The 23,697-nt window shown below is 35.9% G+C and overlaps 1 protein-coding gene across 1 annotated transcript; it reads left to right on the top strand.

The window, feature by feature from the left end:
• The first annotated feature begins 9,568 nt into the window (after positions 1–9,568).
• LOC129233453 (uncharacterized) lies at positions 9,569–10,207 on the top strand. Its single transcript, XM_054867479.1, has one exon. It carries the CDS (start codon positions 9,569–9,571, stop codon positions 10,205–10,207), a length of 639 nt encoding a protein of 212 aa, XP_054723454.1.
• Positions 10,208–23,697: the final 13,490 nt, after the last annotated feature.

Below are 23,697 nucleotides of genomic sequence, written 5' to 3'. Positions count from 1 at the left end.
CCTAAGATTTGCCAGATGTTCTTCGAAACTGCGTCCCACGATGATGATATCGTCTAAGTACCCCAGACAGGATTCGTAGGGAAGTCCTCTTAACACTGACTCCATAAGATGCTCGAACGTAGCTGGTGCATTGCAGAGGCCAAAGGGCATCACTTTAAATTGCCATAAGCCTTGTCCAGTTGTAAACGCTGTCTTCTCTCGGTCATCAGGGTGTATCTCAACCTGCCAGTAGCCGCTCTTCAAGTCCAGGGTCGAAAACCACTTGTGTCCGGAAAGAGTGTCCAAGGTGTCATCTATCCGTGGAAGAGGGTAACTGTCTTTCGTGGGGATTTCATTCAGCCGACGGTAATCGACACAAAATCTGGTGGAGCCATCTTTCTTTCGGACCAAGACGATGGGAGAGGCCCAAGGACAGGATGAGGGTTCGATTACATCATTCTCCTGCATCTCTTTCAGGAGAGTCTCAACCTCTTCCTTCTTGGCGAATGGTAGTCGTCTTGGATGCTGTTTAATAGGGGGGTGTTCTCCAGTGTAAATCCTATGCTGCGTTAAATTCGTACGGCCAACATCCTCCGATGTAGATGAAAACAGATGCTTGAAGTCATTCACCAATTGCTTCGCAGCAGTTCTTTGATCTTTCGATAAGGGTGCACTCCCAATTAACTTCGATGCCAAGGACTCAGAAGACACAATCTCGTGGGATTTGATTCTTCTAATGATGCAGTTTACTGGAGTACAAGTTGCCAACACTTCACCTTTCCGGATATTCCTTGGCCTTTCACTCATGTTGATGACTCGCACAGGAATTACATCTTTAGAAAAAGCGTAGATGCTACCAGCACTCCTTTTGGGTTATTGCTTAAGTTGGGGTATTCAATAAGTCCAAATCGAAAACTATTGCTTTCTTCAATGGAGCCAGGTATTAATGATTCTGACCTTGAGGGAGTGGATAAATCTGTTTGGGCTGTTATTTGATGAGCGGATTTTACATCACTTTCTGCGGGGAAAACGGCTATGTCTTCTCTCCTCGAGTGCAGCTCATTAGTCTTGAAGTCAAGATTGAAGTCATACTTCTTTAAAAAGTCCAATTCGAGAATGAAGGGGTCTGTGATATCCGCAACGAATGCCGTATGATGGTAAGTGGCATTTCCAAACACAATTTCTAAGTTCACTTTACCTTCAATCTCGATCTTGTCACCTGTCGCAGTTTGGAGGGTAACGCAGAGCGGCGTCCATAGTATGTTGAGTCCAAATTGACGAGCCACATCTGTTCTAATGATTGTAACATTGGCTCCAGTGTCAATAATCAGTTCGCAGGGAAACCCGTTTACATATGCGTAAACAAACAGTCCATTACTGCCGCCACTCGTCGATGAAATCTGGAAAACTTTAAGATGGGGCTCATTCCAATTTGGCGACCTCCGCCCCGTGAGATTGCCATGGCTTAGTTTTCCTGGACCTGAGAGGGAGAGGTGCTCTTCCCTCTGGTTTCTTGGCGAGCTTCACAGTTTCTTCGTAACTGACCCTCGCCGCCACATTTCCAGCACTTAAGTGATTGTCCATTTTGGTCCTTGGGAGCCGAAATCCTTTTGAGGGTTCCTGCAATTTCTTTTATTTGCTTTTCCAGTTCAGCAAAGCGTGACGAAACCGGATCAGACTCATCAGTTTTCACGCCGCGGATTGAATGGCGATCCTTGCGGGTTGCTTGCTGGGCGGTCTTCAACTTTATCGCATACACAACAGCAGAATTCAGGTCTTTGACATCCGCCATCCGTAGAGCTTTCTGTATTTCCGAATCTCGAACCACGTCGATGTAGTAGTTTAGTGCCAGGTTGTTTCGAACATCCGCAGGTCAGTCGCAAAAAACAAGATGAGACAGTCTCTCGACGTCCGCCGCTAGCTCTTGCAGGGTTTCCCCGTTTTTCTTTAAATGGGACTTCAACTGGAGTCGGCTGAAATCTTTCTGGCACTTCTCACCAAAGCGAAGCTCCAACGCAGATGTGAGGGCGGCGAAATCCAGGCAGGGATAGAAGTGAAATTTGCCAACAAAAATATAGGAATTTTCTGAAAAAAATATAGGAACTCGATGGAAAATATAGGAGTTTTCTGAAAACAATATAGGAATTTTTCGAAATAATATAGGAACGTTTTGAAAAAAAAGGATATACAAGAATTTTTATAACAAAGCTATCCAGTATGACATATTTTTTTCTCAAAATGCAACATTACTAGTCGATTAAAAACATGTAATAACACTCCTACCTAACATAAGTGCAACGCATAAATATGTCTAAAAATACACACAAAATCAATTTTACAAAAAGAAAAAGAGCGTAAAACTTTAATTTGTACTAAATAACATATAAAGCGTTCTTCTTTAAAAATAAAAAAAATTAGACGAAACTTTTTGTAGGTGTACACAAATCTTTCTTAAAATAATTGTATTACTAATCTAATTCTTGACTGTCTGTTGTGGCGTCCATAATCAATCTCTAAACATAAGTTGCTCATTGAAGATTCTTTCTAGTTTTACAGGTTCAAAATAATTTTAAAAAAAAACATAAATGAATGGTTTTTTTTTTTTTTTTTTTTTGAAAACAGCAGCAACAGTAACAATACTTAAAATGTGCAATAAATTAAATTTCAACAAAAAGACTACTACAAATGTCTTCTACTTTCAAATGCCTTTATTGTAAAATCAGTTAATTTGAATCCAAATTAAGAACCTTCACATAATAAAGTTTGGAATTTCAAAACATATTTTCACAAGCAAAACACATGTGACATTGAAGTTACAGCATTTTGTACATTACTATTCCAGGGTTCCCACTCTCATTCAAGAAAAGAATTCAAATACTTATTTACTATGCTGTAAATCTTGTGACAGCTCTTGAGCAGTGTTCCCTGCTAAGCAGTTTATGATAGCAGTTGTTTCCGTCCGATCACAACCGTATTTTCTTGGCTACCTACAAGCCCAGGAACATATTTTTAATGAAAGTTTTGCATGATCTGATACTGAGATGGGAAAGCTGTGCTCCAGAATGAAATTCGTGAATAAAAGTTCTATTCTAATTATGTTATCACTTGACGATGCAGTAAAAGCCGAACTTAAAGTTTTATAAGTTGTTAAAACATGCAAATTATCTTTCCATGTGCTATGCTGAAATCAAAGTCACATGTCACACAGTAATATCAGGGGTCAATCCAGGTTTTATTTTTTGGAGTCCCCATTTTCAGAAAAAGCAAAATATTTCTGAATTTTCTTTATTTTTGTGAAAAAGAAATTATTGTGAATTTCCTTTTCTTTTCCGGAAAAAAAGTTTTTAGGTAAAAATTAAAATCACTTGATGATTTGTAGGTTAAAATTTAAACGTATACGATTTTTTTTTCAGAAAAATCTCTGATATGATATTTTGAGCATTTGTTTTCTGAAAATCCTGACTTTTCAACACCAAATTCGATCATAGTTGAAATCCACGATTTCCCATGACTTTCAAGGGAACCCAGGAAAATATATATTTGATTTAGAAGTATTTGGTCACAGGGTTCACATACCCTTTAGGGAGAAAAAAAATTCAAGCACTTTTCAAGGCAAAAAAATTTTTTTCAAGACAATACCATAAATTTTTTCTTAAAATATTGCATGCAGGTTTCCCTTAATGCAAACATATAAATAGGTAATAATATAAAAAAAGTAAAGGAAAACAAAATATCCTTTTCTACAACAAGAGACCTTTGATAAGAAAAAGATCTGAGTCGAAAGTTTTTCTGCAAATGTCTGAAAAGCTCGGTCATAAAGAAGAGCAGGTCCCATGAGGTTTAATTTTGCAATCTTCACATTCAAAGAAGTATAATTTATAAAATCTGCAAGCCAAAAATTTAAAAAAAAAAACACCTTTAATGAATGCTTTTAACTTGTGTGGGAAGAAACCATAACACCTAAATTCAATGGACAGGAGATTATTTCCAATATTGATAGTGGTTTATACATATATAAGAGCGGTTAGGATCAAAAACACCACCCAGAAGGTAATTTCCGGTGGTACTATTAAGTTCAAAAGTACAAGACGTCCGTTAATTATTTATAAGTATTCAAAGTATAAATCAATTATATTCAGTAAATTACCGCCCATTAGCCAGGGCTAAAGCAGAAATACGTGAAATACACCGCCAGCTCAGTCATTTCCAGCCGAGGCCTGCAGTTTCGTGCTTATTAGCACTCATCAGCCCGGCATAGGAAAGTGACTGAGCTGGAGATGGAAAACCTCTTAAGGAAGCCAAGAATGCGAAACAAACTGGTAGCTAATATAGAATTAGCGAACCAGACGAGTGACCGAAGCAATGGTTCGGTTCAACTCGAAGATTGAGCGCGTTCAAAATAATTTTTAATTGCAAAAATAAAATATTTACAAGATGCTGAAGGGTTGGAACCTCAAACAAGGAAAGCAAATTTTCGTAAATTAAGTTCAATTTTGGCATGTTTCTCATAAAATAAATTCATTTATTTTTTACTAAAATTAAACATAAAATATGCTAATCTAAGGTAGCATATATATGAAAATTACATCTGATTAGCCAAAATGTTTAAATTTTTGCAAGATGCAAAAAGATTGAAATTTCAAACATGAGAAGCAATTTTCTGTAACTTCTGAGTAAGTTCAATGTTGGCATGTTTTCCATAAAATAAATTTATTAATTTTTTACTAAAATTAAACATAAAATATGCTAATCTGAGGTAGCATATGCGAAAATAACATTCGATTAGCCAAAATATTTAAATATTTGCAAGAGGCAAAAAAGATTGAAATTTCAAAAACAAAACAAAAAAAAGAGAAATTCCTCAAAATCCGCGTAAGTTCAATGTTGTTATGGTTTCTGTGGAAAACGCCCAAGAACTGAACTGAACTGAGTAGTTAAGTTTAAATAAATTAGCCGGACTCGCGCACCTCGTAGCAGTTCTTATAGCAGTATGTAATATTCAAAATTCTGGAGATTTTATTTTCGAGAGAGTTCGTTGCCGATATCTTCATTATGTTGTGTTTATTAATTAACAAGTTTTTATTTGCAACTAACATTGTAGTTTATTGTGCTGTAATTAAATTTTTCTAAGTTAAAAAGTTCAAGTGTTTGTGTCACAATTTCTACACAAAGGAATATCTGAAGACTTCAGTACAAATGATTTCATTGCCCCGCGACTTTTGGAAGCGTTGAAGAAGTTAAATAGATGGTAAGAGTTTTTAAATTTAGAAACTTACTTTGACGCGCAACATGGCATCCCTGCCGGGACTGCAGTGAAGTTATTTGATTTGTATTTAAAAGTTAAGAACTTTGTTGAAATGTCTAAAACAAATGAAGATATTCAACCTAAAATGTCAAAAAGTGTAGAAAATTTATGTAAAAAGCGAGCTGTAATGCGAGCTGCTGTAACAAAAGCAGTAAATAAGCTAGAAACAGAATTGGCAAAGAGTGAGGTGGATGCAAACATCGTGGAAGAACTTGTAGAAATATTAACTTTAAAATTTGAAATGCTAAGCGCTGTAGATAGCGAACTAGAAGCTAATTTTGAACCGAACGAACTCGAAAAAGAAATTGAAACTTCGGAAGAATATCGCGAGAAAGTGACTGTTTGGAAGTTTCGAGCTACTAAACGAATTAATGAAATGCGTCAGAATTCGTTGGAAGTCAGTCGCATCAGCGAAAATCAAAATAGAAGCTTTGAAACAAGCAGCAACAGTACTATACGAGTTAAACTTCCGAAATTGACTATCGCGAAGTTTTACGGAGATGTGAGCCAATGGTTAACATTCTGGAACAGTTTTGAATCTGCGATACATAAAAATGAACTTTTGAATAATGTTGACAAATTCAACTACCTAAAGGCATATTTAGGTGGAACTGCCATGAACACAGTTGAAGGATTTCCAATTACAGCTGAAAATTATGATAACGCGATAAGAGCATTGAAGGACCGATATGCTGAAACTGACTTATTAATTAGTGCTCATATGAATAATATCATCAATATGCAACCTCTTAGAGACTCTAATGATGTTCGTGCATTTCGAAGATTTTATGACAACTGTACAACGCAAATACGGTGTTTAGAAGCATTAGGTTTGTCATCGGAAAATTACACTAGTGTATTATGCCCCCTGCTATTAAAAATCCTTCCTGCGGATTTAGTTTTAGAATGTAGCAAATTAGAAAGTAATACCCATTCAAATCTGACAAACTTACTTGATTTTCTGTCAAAATCTTTGATGTCGCGAGAAAGAGCAATGCATATTATGTCAGTTAACATAAATCAAATTTCCCCCAACGAGACTTTCGCGCCACATAGGCAAAACACTGTCGAAAACCGTGTTAGAAATGATTCAAGGAAGAATAGGAAACAAATCGCTACCGCGTCTGAACTGATTTCTACCGATGAGATAGAAAATCCCAGAAAAATTAAATGCGTATTTTGCGATTCATTTACCCATTTCAGTTCTGAATGTGAATCAGTTAGTTAGAGTTGCTGTTAAAACTAAGTTGGGATGGACACTCATGGGAAAAGACTCAAATAAAGCTAACGTAGATAATTCACTGTTACTGTTATCTCTTCATGTTAATGACGCTAAAATAAATGATTTGTGGAATTTAGATTCTTTGGGAATTCTTGATCCAAGTGAGAAAATAAATAAAAAAGAAGCCCAAGAATTGGCGTGAAAGCATTTTAGAGATACAATAGGAAGGCAAGAGGATGGGAGATATATTGTTTCTTTACCGTGGGTAAAAGATCCTCATTTGCTAAATGATCATAAAAATTTGGCAGAAAAACGTTTGAAAAATACGGTAAAAAATCTTAAATATACAAGAAACTTAGGGGACTACGAAAATGTCTTTTGTGAATGGGAAACAGAGGGAATAATAGAAAAAATTCCAATTTCAGAAAATAAAACTGAAACTGCTTCTCATTATCTCCCACACAGAGCAGTAGTTAAGGAAAGTTCGACTACTAGAATTCGTCCAGTTTTTGACGGATCCGCTCATTTACCAGGAGGTTTATCTCTTAATGATTGTATCGAGAAAGGGCCTAATTTGATAGAATTGATCCCTACCATCTTAAACCGTTTCAGGATTGGAAAATTTGGAGTGGTTGCTGACATTCGTAGAGCTTTTTTACAGATAGCTTTGCAATCAGCCGATAGAGATTTTTTGCGTTTTTTGTGGTGGGCAGAGGGCAATCCAGAAAAGACACTAATTTATCGCCACGCTCGTGTCGTTTTTGGCGTAAGTTGCAGCCCTTTTCTTCTGGCCGGTACACTTGCTTACCATCTCGGTCAAGCCCCAGATGAACTTAAAGAAATTGCTCAAAAACTTAGAGATTCTCTTTATGTGGATAATTGTGTGGCCAGCGTAGACAGCGTAGCAGAATTAGAAAATTTCCGTGAACATTCTTGTAGACTTTTGTCATCCGCAAAATTTGATCTTAGAGGTTGGCAAAGTAATGCATTAATTCCTGAAATCGCTAACTTGGAAAATAGTGAACCGGTGTCGGTTTTAGGACTTTTGTGGAACACCGCTGAAGACACGCTGTCGTGCGATGTCAGAAAAATAACAATAGATGGACCAATCACAAAAAGAACTATTTTGTCCGTTACACATCAAATTTTCGATCCGATTGGTTTTACTTGCCCAATAACTTTGATACCCAAAATAATTTTACAAGAATGTTGGAAAATCAAAGCTTCGTGGGATTCTCGGCTTCCCGATGAATTAGTGAAGCGTTTCGAAAAGTGGAAAAATGAGATTGCAAAATTGTACAGTCTAAAAATATCCCGACGTTTATCCAAATTGCCATTTACTCTTAAAGACATAACTTTACACATTTTTTGTGATGCTTGTCAGACATCTTATGCTACGTGCATATATTTTAGAGTGGAACAGGTTGGATCCCCAGTAACTTGTCAGTTAGTTGCTGCTAGAGCTAGAGTTGCTCCTTTAAAAAAGGTTATGATCCCTCGTCTTGAACTTTTAGCTTGTTCGATTGGAGCTAGATTAGCAAGCACCATCATATGCGACTTACGTCTCGAAGCCGTAAAAACTGTCTTTTGGTCAGATTCTATGGATGTGCTATTTTGGATAAAAAAGGAAGGCCCGTGGGCAACATTCGTAGAAAATCGTGTTCAAGAAATCAGAAGACTGACAAAAATTGAACAGTGGAGATTCGTACCAGGAGTAATGAACGTAGCTGACATTCCGTCCCGAGGATGTACCTTAGGAAAGCTATTGCGTACGGAATGGCTGTGCGGACCGGACTGGTTGAAGAGATCTGCCGAATATTGGCCGAAAGACGAATTTCTGCCTGCCATGGAAGTAGTGAACGCAGAAAAGAAGAAAGTTATAATCACAGCTACTAACTCCGAAGATAAGGGAAAATACTACTACAGATATTCTTCTTACGTTAAACTACTACGAATCACCGCGTGGATTTACAGATTTGTAGAAAATTGTAAAAAATCCAAAAAAGATAGACGATTTGGTGTTCTTGACAGTAAAAAGAGCTTCAAAAGGCTGAACAAGTAATTTTAAAGCAAATTCAATCAGAAGCGTTTGGAAGAAATCCTGACGCAAGATTAAGATCGATCAATACAATCGTAGGCGACGATGCCTTGATTCGAGTGAAAACGAAGATATTTTTTAGAGATGATGACATGCATTTTCGGCTTCCAGTTGTACTTCCCTCCGAACACCCGGTTGTCCTTAGTCTCATTCGGTGGAAACATAAAGAGTTAGGACATTGTGGCGTACAACTGCTTATGTCAGCGCTTCGAGAAAAGTACTGGATTTTGAAGAGCCGGAAAACCATTAAGAAGGCAATCAAGTCCTGTATTGTGTGTCGAAGATTCAACTCTAAACCGCCCGAAGTTCAGGAAAGTGTTTTACCGGAAAATCGTGTAAAAGATGCATCAGTTTTCGAAATTCTAAGAATAGATCTAGCAGGACCCTTGATCCTCAAAGATAACTCAAAAGTTTGGATTTTGATTTTCACCTGTGCTGTTTTTAGAGCTGTTCATGTTGAGATGTTGACTTCAGTGTCTACAGATAACTTTCTTTTGGGGTTGAGGAGATTCATCGCGAGAAGAGGCAGACCGTCAATTATCTATTCCGATAACGGAAAGAACTTCGTTGGCGCAAAAAACCAATTAAGCAAGATTGATTGGAAAAAGATTCAAGATGAAACTACTGCTTCTTCTATTGCTTGGATTTTTATCCCCCCTTCTGCTCCCTGGTGGGGAGGATTTTGGGAAAGGTTAGTAGGAGTTTTGAAGAGAATTTTAACCCTTCAAGCGGCCGTGACGTAAAATTCCTTCACTCAGCGATGTATTGAAGAGCGGCCGTGTCGAAAAATTTGGCCTCGAATATTCTGCTCCGAGAACGGCTGCGGCGTAAAATTCTATAGAAGAATATTCATGGCGAAATTTTTCGACACGGCCGCTCTTCGATACATCGCTGGGTGAAGGAATTTTACGTCACAGCCGCTTGAAGAAAAGTTTTGGGTCAAACATCGTTGGATTATGAAGAGATGTTAACAGTCCTCTGCGACTGTGAGAGTATCATAAATTCGCGACCGTTGACTTACGTTAGTGATGACGTTCAAGATCTTACCCCGATTACACCTTCTATGTTTTTGCAAGAGATTAGAGAAATCGGTGTTCCAGACTTAGATGTGCTGGATCATCAGAAATTAAATAAACGTCACGCGTATACACAGAAAATACGAAAAGATCTCCGTTCGAGATTTCGAGTGGAATATCTCGGACAGTTGCGACAACCTGTGACTAATAGAAATAATTCTCCAGTTCTAAAAGTTGGTGACTTAGTTATCGTGTGGACAGATAACTGTAAAAGAATTGACTGGCCACTCGGAAGAGTTCTAGAAGTGTTCACAAGTAAGGATGGATGTGTGCGAGTTGCTAAAGTCAAGACAAAAACGGGTGTCTTCATTCGTCCTGTTAAAAAGTTGTGTTCTCTGGAGTTGGGAGCGGTGTCATCTTGTGAGCTTCAAAAGTTAAAACCCCCTCCTGTGACTGTTCTTGAGGATTTGTGTTGCACCACCACCACCAGTTCATCACCTAGCCTGACAGCATTGAAGTTGAGTTCCGGAGTCCCGAGCCCTGAACTCAAGGTGGGGAGTGTGGAAAACGCCCAAGAACTGAACTGAACTGAGTAGTTAAGTTTAAATAAATTAGCCGGACTCGCGCACCTCGTAGCAGTTCTTATAGCAGTATGTAATATTCAAAATTCTGGAGATTTTATTTTCGAGAGAGTTCGTTGCCGATATCTTCATTATGTTGTGTTTATTAATTAACAAGTTTTTATTTGCAACTAACATTGTAGTTTATTGTGCTGTAATTAAATTTTTCTAAGTTAAAAAGTTCAAGTGTTTGTGTCACAATTTCTACACGAAGGAATATCTGAAGACTTCAGTACAAATGATTTCATTGCCCCGCGACTTTTGGAAGCGTTGAAGAAGTTAAATAGATGGTAAGAGTTTTTAAATTTAGAAACTTACTTTGACGCGCAACAGTTTCCAAAACAATTCCTTTTTTAGACATCGAAATTAATTAAAAAATAAACTAATCTGAGGTATCATATGTCAAAATAGCTTCCAATTGAAAAAAAATTAAAAATATTTACAAGATGCAAAAGGATTGAAATCCCAAACATGGAAGCGATTTTTCGCGATGTTGCAAATAGAACGAATGTTCAGAAATTTGCATTAGTAAAATACTTTTTAAAAAGTTAAGCACAATCCAATGATTTTTTAAAGAATTTAAGCACTAAGAAACTTTTTCAAAGTTTTAAAACTTTTTCAATGTTTTCAAGTAAATAAAAAAAATGAACTTTTTTTTTTTCAAGCGCTTCCAGCTGAAATATTAATAACTAATTCCACCTTGGTATAAAATAAACCAGACCTAAAAATCTTATTAGCCAACACTGTCATCAAGTTTTTAAGTACAAAAAGTAAAAGACGGGGGGGGGGGTCAATTTTTACTACTTTCAGAAAAAAATAAATAGAACCTTGCACTTGTTTACAAAAACATGTTTTTTGGAAAATGTAAGTTTCAATGGGTTTTTGAATTATTTCAAAATAAATAAATGAGAAGTCGGCAAGAAATTGCATTTTAGATGAAATAGTTTTTTTTAAGTTCATAGCAAAACCTCCAAAACAATGAGGATCAAATGCAATTGTGCAAATAAAATTTCACTCTTCAAAAAACTAATTAATTAAAAGAAAAAAACTCATGATTTATGACACAGCTTTATGTTATTTTCAATAGTTTGCTTTGAGATAAGCATCTAAAATTCTGTTTACGGAAAATTAGGCATTTAACAGTCTTGTCTACTTCGATCTTGAGAATGACCAAACATGGCGACTACGCGAAAAATTTACGACAATAGATTTTTGAATTTGATGCATAAAAGTAATTGTTTTCAATAGTTTTCATAGCAATTAACTTCCAATTCCGTTTTTGAGAACTTAGGCACTTAAAAGTCTTGTCTACTTCCATCTAGGGAATGACCAAAAATGGCGACTATACCGATCCAGATTTTAACTAGTTGTATAAAAATAATTAAAAACAATCCTCATAAAACAATTTAGTGTAAATGCTATAGTTTTTAGCACATTAGGGACCAAAGCAATGAGGATAAGATGAAATTTTAAATATTAAGTTTTTCATTTCTCTAGAAAACATTAATATAATAATTAAAAAAAAAGGATTTTCAGCACATTTTGCGTTATTTTCATTAGTTTGCAGTAAATAAATATCCAATTGTGCTTTGTTCTTATAAACTTAGACACTTAAGCATCTTGTCTGATTCCATCTCGTGAATGACCAAATATGGCGACTAAGTTTCACACGTAGCTGTTGGTCCGAAGGTCCGGTTTGCTATATTTATTTTATGATGTGAAATTTTGTGAATGAGCTGATTTTGAGATGTGGAAATTTGTGAATGGGGCTGCTTCTACGATGCGAAATTCTGTGAAGGGGCCGCAAAGCGGACCCAATTTGGGTCTGGATTGACCCCAAAGTATGCATGTTTTTCGACTTCCTCGATTCCTTTAAAATCGGGAACAGCTTTGCGTATTCTTTTTTGAAAACAAACTTGATTGTGCGGTCTCTTCCGAGGCATTATTATTGCAATGAACGTTTAGTTAACACACGAACTCACATTCCGCACAATCGAAATTGAGCCAACTCCACGAAGTTCCGTTAAAAGAAAAGGAAAATCACGCGTGTGAAGACTTGAAACGGTAGTTAGCCGGCGAGTCCTTCCTAGAACGACATCATCAAAATGATAACTTACGATGTTTAAACGAAAAGCCGAAGGGCTAAATTTCGTAAGTCAGTCAACAATGTTACATGCTTATACAAGCAGAGATAATATCACACAGTGGAAGGTGCAGAATCAAATATAAATGTGAAGAAATGAACATTGGAAACTTGTTAAAATCTTACCAAAAATTTATTGGTCCATAGTAACTAAAATAAATAAACTAACAAAAATAAGTTCTTAAGAATAAAACCCGGCCATAAGTGGAGGCGGAGTTCGCAACTCCCCAACACCTATCGGACCTAACTCACAAGAGGCTGACGAACACAAAAGAAGAGAGAGAGAACGATTGGAATCGTTCACTATTTATACTTGCCTCATTTACATATGATTGGGCATCAAAGGATGCCAACCTAAAACTGAAACTTTACACGTGCCGAAAGAGTTGAGAAGTTAATCTAATTTGAATAAAGTTAATTTTATATTACATTACATTAGGAATGAGAACGCGGATAAATATCGTTTACCGATGTCTATCATATCCCCCCTTCTCATTCAGTAATGTTATTAAGCTTTAAATTTTTATACAATTTTTAATACATTCAAAAATAACCCAAAAAAATCCACAAAGGGCCAGGCTTAATCTTTTACAAAAAATTTAACAATTCAACAATAAACAAATATGGATATATATCCATCATAATACATCATCCATCAGCAGCTGCAGCTCAATACATCACTGCTTATTTGATTGAAGTCCTTTCTCAAAAAAAAGTCCTTCTTGCCTATTGATGATCCACAGTCCAAGGAACTAGTAGTAAGTCCAAGATTAACATTTCCACTGCAAACTATCTTGTCAAACTGTAATTGACAAAAATACTCGAAACAGTATCTTTGAAATAGATGGGCACAATGATTTTACAAAAAAAATTTTTTTTTTCACAATGACAAAATTATTTAAAACGCTTAGTTTCCAAAAATAAACTCTTGTCATTGAATCAAATTCCTCCATCTCAAAGATTAAACCAACGAGAAATTTGAAAAAGAATTTCAGTTGTTACAAAAATATTTATACTTTAATATCCCATTATATTTATTATACTAAACAATTTCATACCATTAAAAATTAACAAAATATTTGTTCACAAAAACGATTCAGTTCAAAACGGGTCTGCGGCTTCGTAAAAATATCGGCCCTATTGGATTTACTACCTACATGTTTTACGGTAAAAATGTCCCGTTGAATCAAATCACGAACAAAAAATAATTTTACATCAATATGTTTTGTACGGTGATTTTCAATCGGAGATTTAACAAAGTCAATGGCCGATTGATTATCAACGTACATTACAGATTTAATTTTACTTTTTCTAACAATTCCCCAGCGTAAACATTCGTTTAATACACGGTCAAACCACATAAGCTCTTTAGACACTTCACAAAGGGCCACAAATTCACTTTCCATAGTGGAAAGGCTAATACAACGTTCCTTGAAGGTTCGCCATTCAATCGGCGCATTATCCAACAAAATTAACTGCCCCCCGAGTGAAGTTCGATCATCTCGATTAGCTGCATAATCGGCGTCAGAAAAAGCTATTAATTGGGTTCTATTACAATTTAATTTAAGTTTTAAATCTTTTGTTTGAAAAACATAACCCAGAAGTTTTAAAAGACCGTTCCAATGAATGACACCAGGGTTGCTTTGAAATTGACTGAAGATATTGACCGCATAACTAATGTCCGGTCTCGTTCTGCTCGCAATGAAAGAAAGACAACCCAACAAATTACGATAAGGAATCTTTGACATTTCAAATTTTTCATTTTCTGTATTAGGACAATTCGATTTCGAAAAAACAGTACCTTTACAAATCGGCAATGATGAAACCGGAAAATTAAAAATGTTTGAACTTTTCAAAAACTTCAATGATATATTTCGTTTGGAACAAATTCAAACCATTTTCAGTTCCTTCAAATTCAACACCTAACAGTTTTTTCGTTTTTCCGAGAACTTTTAAGTCAAAATTTTTCCTAAGTAAATTTAAAACATGATTTAAATTCTTTTCTTTCCGTGCGAGCAAAACAATATCGTCAACATACAACAATAAAATGACACATGAATTATAAATATAAACACAATTACATTCTTCAAATTTCTGAAAACCAATTTTCAATAAAACACCGTTTATCTCAAAAAACCACATACGGCCACTCTGGTGCAAACCGTAAATTGCTTTATTAAGCTTACAAACTAGATTTTCTTTCCCTTCTATTGCAAAACCCGGTGGTTGTCTCATAAAGATGCATTCTTTTAGAGGTGCATATAAATAAGCATTTTTCACATCGCACTGCAAATCGAACCAACCTTCTGATATTTTCAAGGAAAAGAAAAATCGAACCAATGAAAAATGAATCGTCGGACTAAAAGTCTGATCGTACGATTCAGGGGATTGTGCATATCCCTGAGCAACAAGTCTCCCACGATACCTAACAATTTTTCCCGATTCATCTCTTTTAACATTGAAAACCCATCTTGATCCGATTGGTTTTTCATTTGCAGGCAAGGGTGTTAAATCCCACACTTTTCTAGAATGCATAACCTCTAATTCATCCCTCATTGAATCTAACCACTGGTCCTTTTGCTTAGATTTAAGAACCTGTTTGTAATTCTTAGGAATTACAATTTCATCATCTAGTCATAAGTTACATAAATTTAAATGAACAGTTTGATCAGAAATTTCACCTTGATATAAATTTTTACCATCACTGTACCATTACATCTGTTTCACGCAGCTGGGCGCGTGGTGGGTTTTCCCCATTTTCACTCATGTCAGAATTCGAATCTGATTCATCCCCGCTCGTCTCGCTTTCACTCTCATCAGAAGATAAGAATTTAGACGGCGTACTCGGGCTTTCACTTCCGTTATCTGATTCGGAATTCGATTCATTTTCTGAATTTTGAGAATCTGATTGAATATTTGACCATTTGAGACAGGGACCCAGCACAGCTCCACTAGAGTCACTCTCTGATATATTTTTAAAAGCTTCTTTGTAATAAACGTTTTCATTAAAATTTACATTTATACTTTCAAAAATTTTTCCGCTTTCGGGAATCCAGATACGAAAACCCTTAGTGTTAAATGCATAGCCCAAAAATATACCCTTTTTAGCTTTAACATCAAGTTTATGTCTTTGCTGACGGGGTGTTCCAAGATAACACAAAACACCGAAAGGTTTGACGTGCCTAGCACTTGGCTTACGTCCACCATATAACTCAAAAGGTGTTTTAGTTTGTCCTGAGTGACAAATCCTATTCCAAGTATAATTGAAATAAAGCATAGCATCCGGCCAAAATCTTTTACTTAGCCCGCTTTCTTCCAATAATACTGTTGCAGCATTAGCGGCTGAGCGATTGTACACTTCGGCCAAACCGTTCATCTCTGGACTGAAAATATTGGTTAACTCATGTTTTATACCGTTATCCAAACAATAATTGTCAAAGACTTTATTTACGAATTCTCCCCCGTTGTCAGTTCTAACAGCTTTTACTTTAAGATTTAAAAATCTTTCAGCACGCTTTATGTGCCTTATGAAAATTTCTGGTACTTTGCTCTTTTCACTAATTGGATACAAAGCAGATTTACGTGAAAAATCATCAATGATTGATAAATAAAAACGTTTCCCCCTTATTTCCCTTAATATTACATGGACCCCACACATCAGCATGAAGTAATTCAAGGGGACATTTAGACCGTATTTTACCTATTGGTTTAAATGAAACACGTTTAAATTTACCAATTTTACAATTTTCACAATCTATTTTTACATTTTTGAATTTAGGCAGGCCATGGACACACTCAAATTCACCGCTCTTTCTGATACTATCGGTGTTAATATGTGCCAGCCTTCTATGCCACAATTCTAATTTTTCTACATTAGAGCATTCAATTTTCTCATTTTCGAAATGATCATTACTTTTATTTGGTTTTATACTTTCTTGATACGATTTATTATACAAAATTTGAGGTTTTACAAAATAAATGCCATTTCTTAAAATTGCTCTAAATATAAATCCATTTCGACCAGATATCGTCACGGAGCCGTTTCCCCCTTCAAACTTAGCACCCCCCTTATCGAATTTAGTACCCGATAACAAATTTTGACGTAGATTAGGAGAGTACATTACATCTTTTAAAACAATGATAGTATCATCAAACTTTAATTTCACAGTTCCCATCCCCAAAATGGGGAAAGTTTCATTTCTAACGGCTACAGCCATTTCTTTGTTTCGCAATGGTTTAAAGTCCTCAAACGCACTACGAATGTTGACGAAATGATGGGTGGAACCAGTGTGGAAAATGAATTCATCAGGGTCTTCTGATACTTCATTTAGATGTACTTCGGAAATGAAAAAGTTCTGGTACTTACATGCTTCCTTTTCCACTGATGGGGAACTGCACCTTGCAGTTTTCTTGTTCGTCTTCCTCTTATTCCGGATTGGTGATCTTGACTTTCTGTTTCGTTGTTCGAGGTCCTTGTCAAGCCTCTTATATTGACACACATTACTTTTATGGCCGGGCTTATTACAGTTAAAACAAATTAGTTTCCCTTTTACTCCTTTCTTGTCAAAATTACCCGGTTTCTTTACAAAGTTAGCCCTGCCGATAATTTTGTCATCCTCATCTTTTAGTCGAATTCGCGATTCCTCGGCAATAAGTTCGCTGACTACTTTATTAAATGTGAATTTCTGTGCAGTAGTTCTAAGAATAACTTGACAAATATTGTCGAATTCTGAGGGCAAATGACGCAAAATTTGAAAAATCAAATAATTTTCAGAGAAATTCGCGTCTATAGCCTTAATTCTTTCGAAAATTTGCCGAGTACGGGCAGCGAAAAGATTTATCGACTCTTCCTCTTTTATACGACACTAGCAAAAATACCCGGTGTTGCCTGGGTCAGTAATAATTATTAGAAAAAATCGTTACTTGCTTTTGTTTTCTGTTTTAAGTGAAAGAATTTAAAACATCTTTTTGACGTGATTAAAAATCGAGTTTCTTCCTTACCCATAAAACTAAAATAGCAATAAGTATAAAGAACAAAGTAATATTGATTTAGAAACGAAAGCACTATATTTAAGCATATACAAATTTAAAAAACATGAAATTAATCTTCTCATATTTAAAAAGATTAATTTGTTGATACTTTTTTTTAAACATGGAGTCTAAAACCTTCTCTGTATGGCTAATGAAGTACGAAGTGATTAAAAAAAAGTAGCTGCGCTCGTAATCCCCTTATACTTGCTTTAGTTATTTCGGGAAATTTCAATCATTGTGGCTCTTGGTGCGATTTTACCGAATTTGCGAAAGTCGTTTCGGGGTACCTTCGATGATGCTGCCCCATTCTTTCCTTACTTTGTAAAACGATATGATATTAATTTTCGTTACAGAGATATCGTCGCTAGATGCTGAGATATTTTTGGTCACCATAAAATGGCGCTAAACAGTTTCATCCGAAATGTTACCAAAATAAGTAATACAATTTGGTGATTGTTTGAAATTGTGCATAAAGGAAAATTAATGGAAGTTTTTGTGCTGTTTATGGATTTGCCTAATTTAGTTGCTGGATTATTTAACACAGTAAAAAAGGTCTTTTGAAAATTCTTTGATTGGCGATATTTTGTTTACATGGTGAAAGCTGAGAAACATTATGACGTAGTCTTCGGCTTCAAAAACAGCAACGTTGAAAAAACTGCCAAATGCATCAGCTACGGAAATCTTTCTGCAAAAATTTTGGCGATCTGCTGGTTGTTTGGATAATGAGTAAGTGTTCAATCAGCATAAATAATAATAAAAACCATTAATTACATTAAAGTTCCGTTTAAATGGAAAATCATCAGCCAAATCATGTATTATTTGCCAATCTTGTGCAAAAATCTTACTTCAAGATTTGACTTGAGAAAAGCCTTGAACAATCACGAAAAGCAAAGAAAGTCAACAATACAACAATTGTCGCTATCGACAGGGAGTTGAGATGATACACTAAATACTGTATTGAGTTGAGGAAAGCCTTCGAACGTGGATCTAAAAAGCTCATAACTCGTTTTTTATTCTACTTAGAAATTTCGAACAGGTGCCATCTTCAGCAGAAAAATCAGAGCTTTCGATGGACATATAATGTAAATATGTGCAAGTATTTTTTCATCCCAATATTAGAGAATTTATACAAAAATTGTGTTTTATTGCCCCCCTAAGGGGGTTTTGCCCCCCATAACGGGACGAAAACTACCCTATGTGTTATTCTGATGCATAAGCTATATTATTGTAAAGTTTCATCAAAATCCGTACAGTAGTTTTTGCGTGAAAGAGTAACAAACATCCATCCATACATCCATACAGACAAACTTTCGCATATATAATATTAGTAAGATTGGGATAACTCTGAAAACAATGTCATATGCTGACAACGATTGTCAGGAAAGAAGTGATCTTTCAAAGCCTTCCAGGCATCAGCCGCGTTGACCTGATTTTCAATTATCTTTTTGAAATTTTTCTCCAAATTTAAATAAATTATGGATAGAGCCACATCCTGTCGATTTTGAAAATTACGAATCTCTTGCTCAGTAGCCTTTTTTTCATCATTAGAAAAAGGTTCTTTTTCAATGCCCCTTATAATATTCCACAGACCTCGTTCCATTAGGACAAATTTAATATCCGATGACCAACTCACATAGTTGTCAGACCTTAATTTTTCGATAGGAACACTCTGGGATGCCATGATTGATAAGAATAAGAAAAACGCCAAAAATAAAAAAAACCTAATTTCAAAAAAACAACCAACAAAATCTCAAAATATCCCCGAAAAAAAACCTAAATAGTGCAACTGTTACAGCTTCCCCCCTGGAACAAGTCCAGGTCTTCCGCTGAATTTAGCAGCCACTATTCTGCCTAACACCAAACCAACTATATCCCCCCATAAAATGCAAACGAAACGTCTGAGAAAAGTTTATACTACACATGGCTTAAAGATTCGATACAAATTTCCAAAAAGTAAAAGAAAAACTTCCATTTTCACAGTTTTCATTCAACGCCGATGCGGGGAAAACAATTTGAAAAGATTTCCAAACACTTGTCATCTACCGATTCAGCAAAAAGACAAGTCAGTTACAACATTCCATTTCATCACAAAAACACGAAGTCTAATACTCTACTCTGCTGACAATTCGAAAACATCTTAATACATTAATATTACTCATGATACTGAACACGTAATTGTTATGATACAATTGGGTAGGGCTGGGCCCATAACCCTTATGATAACTTACGATGTTTAAACGAAAAGCCGAAGGGCTAAATTTCGTAAGTCAGTCAACAATGTTACATGCTTATACAAGCAGAGATAATATCACACAGTGGAAGGTGCAGAATCAAATATTAATGTGAAGAAATGAACATTGGAAACTTGTTAAAATCTTACCAAAAATTTATTGGTCCATAGTAACTAAAATAAATAAACTAACAAAAATAAGTTCTTAAGAATAAAACCCGGCCATAAGTGGAGGCGGAGTTCGCAACTCCCCAACACCTATCGGACCTAACTCACAAGAGGCTGACGAACACAAAAGAAGAGAGAGAGAACGATTGGAATCGTTCACTATTTATACTTGCCTCATTTACATATGATTGGGCATCAAAGGATGCCAACCTAAAACTGAAACTTTACACGTGCCGAAAGAGTTGAGAAGTTAATCTAATTTGAATAAAGTTAATTTTATATTACATTACATTAGGAATGAGAACGCGGATAAATATCGTTTACCGATGTCTATCACAAAACCTACACAGCGCATGCGCTCATCATGATCGCACAAGTTTAGCGAAGACTGGGGACTTGCGCAAGAGCTGCATGTGCGCAGAATTGGAACTGCGCAGGCGGGGAACGAAAGTCGAAAGGACGAAAGTTTCGCGCTCCGCTCAGGAAGAAACACGGAAGGAAAGATAAAATGGCGCCTGCGCGGGGCTCGCAGAAAAGGCAGTAGCTAAAAATCGGGGGAAAATGAAAAAAAAAATATATATATATATATATATATATATATATATATATATATAGGAAGCGGAAACTGAAAATATAGGAAAATAGGAACTTTTTCAGAAATATAGGAAAATATAGGAATATAGGAACGCTGCGATGCCTGAATCTAGGCGCTGGCTGTCCGAAAGGGTCTGAAGAATGTCCGCTGCATCACCTCTCAGGGATGCTGCAAGATGGCAGGCCTTGGTAGCAGAGTCCCATCCGTTCGCTTCCGCCACTATCATGAATTGAGTTTTGTAAACCTGCCACGAAGTTTTCCCATCAAATGTGGCAAGTTTAATGGACGGTCGAGCAACCGATGAGGGCCAACGATGCCAAACTGTACAGAGCTGCTTTCCGCGGTCGCCAATCTCCTTTCCATGTTTTTAATTTTCTCATCCACATGATTTTCAGCTGTTGCGATATGTACTGTTTCAAAATTTTCATCAAAAGCATCAACTCGATGCTCTATCTCATTAAATTTATTTTCCATCACAGTCTTTACCGATGTAAGGTCGTTTTTAATTTCCTCTTGGTTAGAAGCTAAATCATTTTTCAGCACCATTAAATAACTTTTCCATTGTTCTTGATTAGCCGCCATATCACTCTTCACTGAGTTGATTGCGTCAAGAAGTTGTTTTAATTGTTCATACATTGTGCGAGTAATCACCATAAAAATAAATTCGAAAAGTTTTTATGAAAAAATGTCCAAAGTCACACTTACTCCAAGAAAGTCCTAAAGTAGCCCCACGTATTGCGCCAATTGTAACGGATCCGGTGCGATTTCCAACTTTCTTGAAAGGACGACACAGTTCTTGATTAAAAATACAGGAAATTTATTTACACTATGTACAGGAAAGATCGTCAACAACTGCTAAATTAATCATCAGCAATTAAGCAAATATCACACAACACCTTAAACTCAACGGTTACACACGTATTTACTCCCAAATATGAAAAACAACACAGCAAAATGCCTCGTAATAAACAGAGCTAATACACTCTCAGTACAAATTCTCAATCGAAACTGAACTCTTTATCATGCATAACGCTTTTTATACACACCAAAAGAGAACTCTCAAATATTCCACAAGATTCCAAATGCTTCTCGAAAATAGTAGACCGTTATTTTATTTCTTCTTTTTATTCATTCACGAATCTTATCAATGAAAAATAGGGGGACCATATACTTCAACCGAATGTATAGGGGTTGTATATTCATTACGGGAAACTATTTACAGGTTACGTTGTTACTACAATAATTACTATTTACAGAATTTGTAACAGTATTTTTAAATGGTAAATACTGCATGGGCGGATCCAGAAGTTGTTCAAGTAGGGGGCGGTTGATCTTTTAGCTTATCTCTATCACGCATCTAATTTACACATGCTGTGTGGTTGGGGGATGGGTCACCCCACAATTCTTATCTGAGACAGCTAAAATATAGAGATTTATCCAAAGAGGTCCCTGAGCCTATTTTTTTCATTTTTCCATTGAAAGAGTTATTCTAAAATTGCTATTTCGAACTTCAGTTTCATAGTAATTCTTGGGGGGAATGTTTCGAAATCTCCTCCCCATAACATGAGAGAAGGTCGTCTAAAACCGCTTTTTAAGAACTTCAGTTTCGAAAATTTACCGAACAAAAGTCACTAAACCCATTTTCCACCGTAACACTGCCAGAAGTGTCAACAATCGCATCATTAAAACTTAAATTTTGCAAAATATCCGGGAAAAGGCCTTAATATCCTCTTTCCTAAATGTCGTCAAAGAAGGACTACACTTGCGTTTTAGAACTTCAATTTGGAAAAATTGCTCATGCAGGGACCCTCAAGGGAGGGGCGATCGCCCAAATCGCCCCTCCCTTGTATCCGTCCTTTGTACCCATCAGTAACTGATTCAAACTGATGATCAGTTTGAATTTAAAAAAAATAAAAAATACAGTTTCAATGCAATGATTTTAAAATGAATTTTTACGTAACTTTTTCAAGGAAAAAATTTTCTGTAATTGTTCAAGTATCATAATTGCGACATTAATACAAAACAATTTTCAAAAACCCAATGAAAAAAACCCCCACCAATATAGATTAAGAAAAGTATAAAATTTGCACTGATGTTAACTAAGATATAAGTGTTGAAACTCGTTTGATAATTTGGCAACACTGTTTTTACTATAGTTATGTTTAGTGAACCTGGCAACGGAAAATGTTTAGAATTACTTTCTTTTGAATTGTCGTTATTATACGTCCTACGGTTCTAAGCTAATTATAACTATACGATTATTATACGTTTTAAGTTGCTCAATATGTTTAAGGATTATATCCTGTGTATGTCATGTCATCTACAATAAATTGTATACCCGGGATTTACGAAGTTTTATTTGAGTAACAACAAGTGGCGTCCGTGAAATTTAAACTTCGTATTTTCTGATTCGAATAGCGAATATGTCTGACAACGAAGACAAAGATGATGCCGTTATCACTCAGAAATTCGACAAATTTGAAAGATTACGGAAAGAAAGAACTAATTTACGAAGGTTATTTACCACGACTTGTAATCAATTTGAAAGAACACAGAAAGAAGAAGTCGGAGGTAATGAACTTGGCGCAATTTTTAATAAGTTGGCGGATAAAGCCGAGCGTTTATTTAGTGCTGATGCTCAATTATTGGAAATTTACGAGCAAAGCGATAAGGAATATGATGAAATGGAAACGTATAGAGATCGCTTTATTGAACTTAAAACAGAATATGAGCATTGTTTACGGCGTAGTACGATTGGCGCTTCTTCGCCAATTGATACAGCTACGATTGGGAAGTTGAAGCTTCCAAAAATTGAATTGAAAGAATATGACCTAATGCCAAGGACTTGGGTTGCCTTTTTGGGCGCAATACAGTCGTATTCATGAAGATACTAGTATATTAGAAGAGGATAAGTTTCAGTATCTTCTGTCATCATTGAAGCCTACTTCGAAAGCACGCAATATAGTAGAAAGTTATCCACCATCTAAGAAAAATTATGCCAAGGTTATCGAACATCTCGAGTCCAGGTTTGGCAGACGTGATTTATTAATTGACGTGTTTATACGAGATCTTTTAACATTGGTAAACAACCGAGCTAACATTAAGCTTTCTGATTTGTACGACAAGCTCGGTTCGTGTTTAAGAGCTCTGGAAACATTAGGCGTCACTACGCAAAATTATGCTGCCATGTTGTATCCGGTTGTGGAGTCGTGTCTTCCAACTGATGTATTAAAGGCTTGGGATAGATATTTATTAAACAGTGAGGTGGATGATGAAGAAACCGTCCAAAT

This window comes from Uloborus diversus, unplaced genomic scaffold, assembly GCF_026930045.1.
Source record: "Uloborus diversus isolate 005 unplaced genomic scaffold, Udiv.v.3.1 scaffold_425, whole genome shotgun sequence".
Classification (NCBI taxonomy): domain Eukaryota; kingdom Metazoa; phylum Arthropoda; class Arachnida; order Araneae; family Uloboridae; genus Uloborus; species Uloborus diversus.
This window is presented reverse-complemented; position numbering and strand designations above follow the sequence as displayed.

Coding starts and splice junctions, on each gene's coding strand:
- LOC129233453 (XM_054867479.1), top strand. CDS start 9,569: ATGTTAACAGTCCTCTGCGACTGTGAGAGTATCATAAATTCGCGACCG.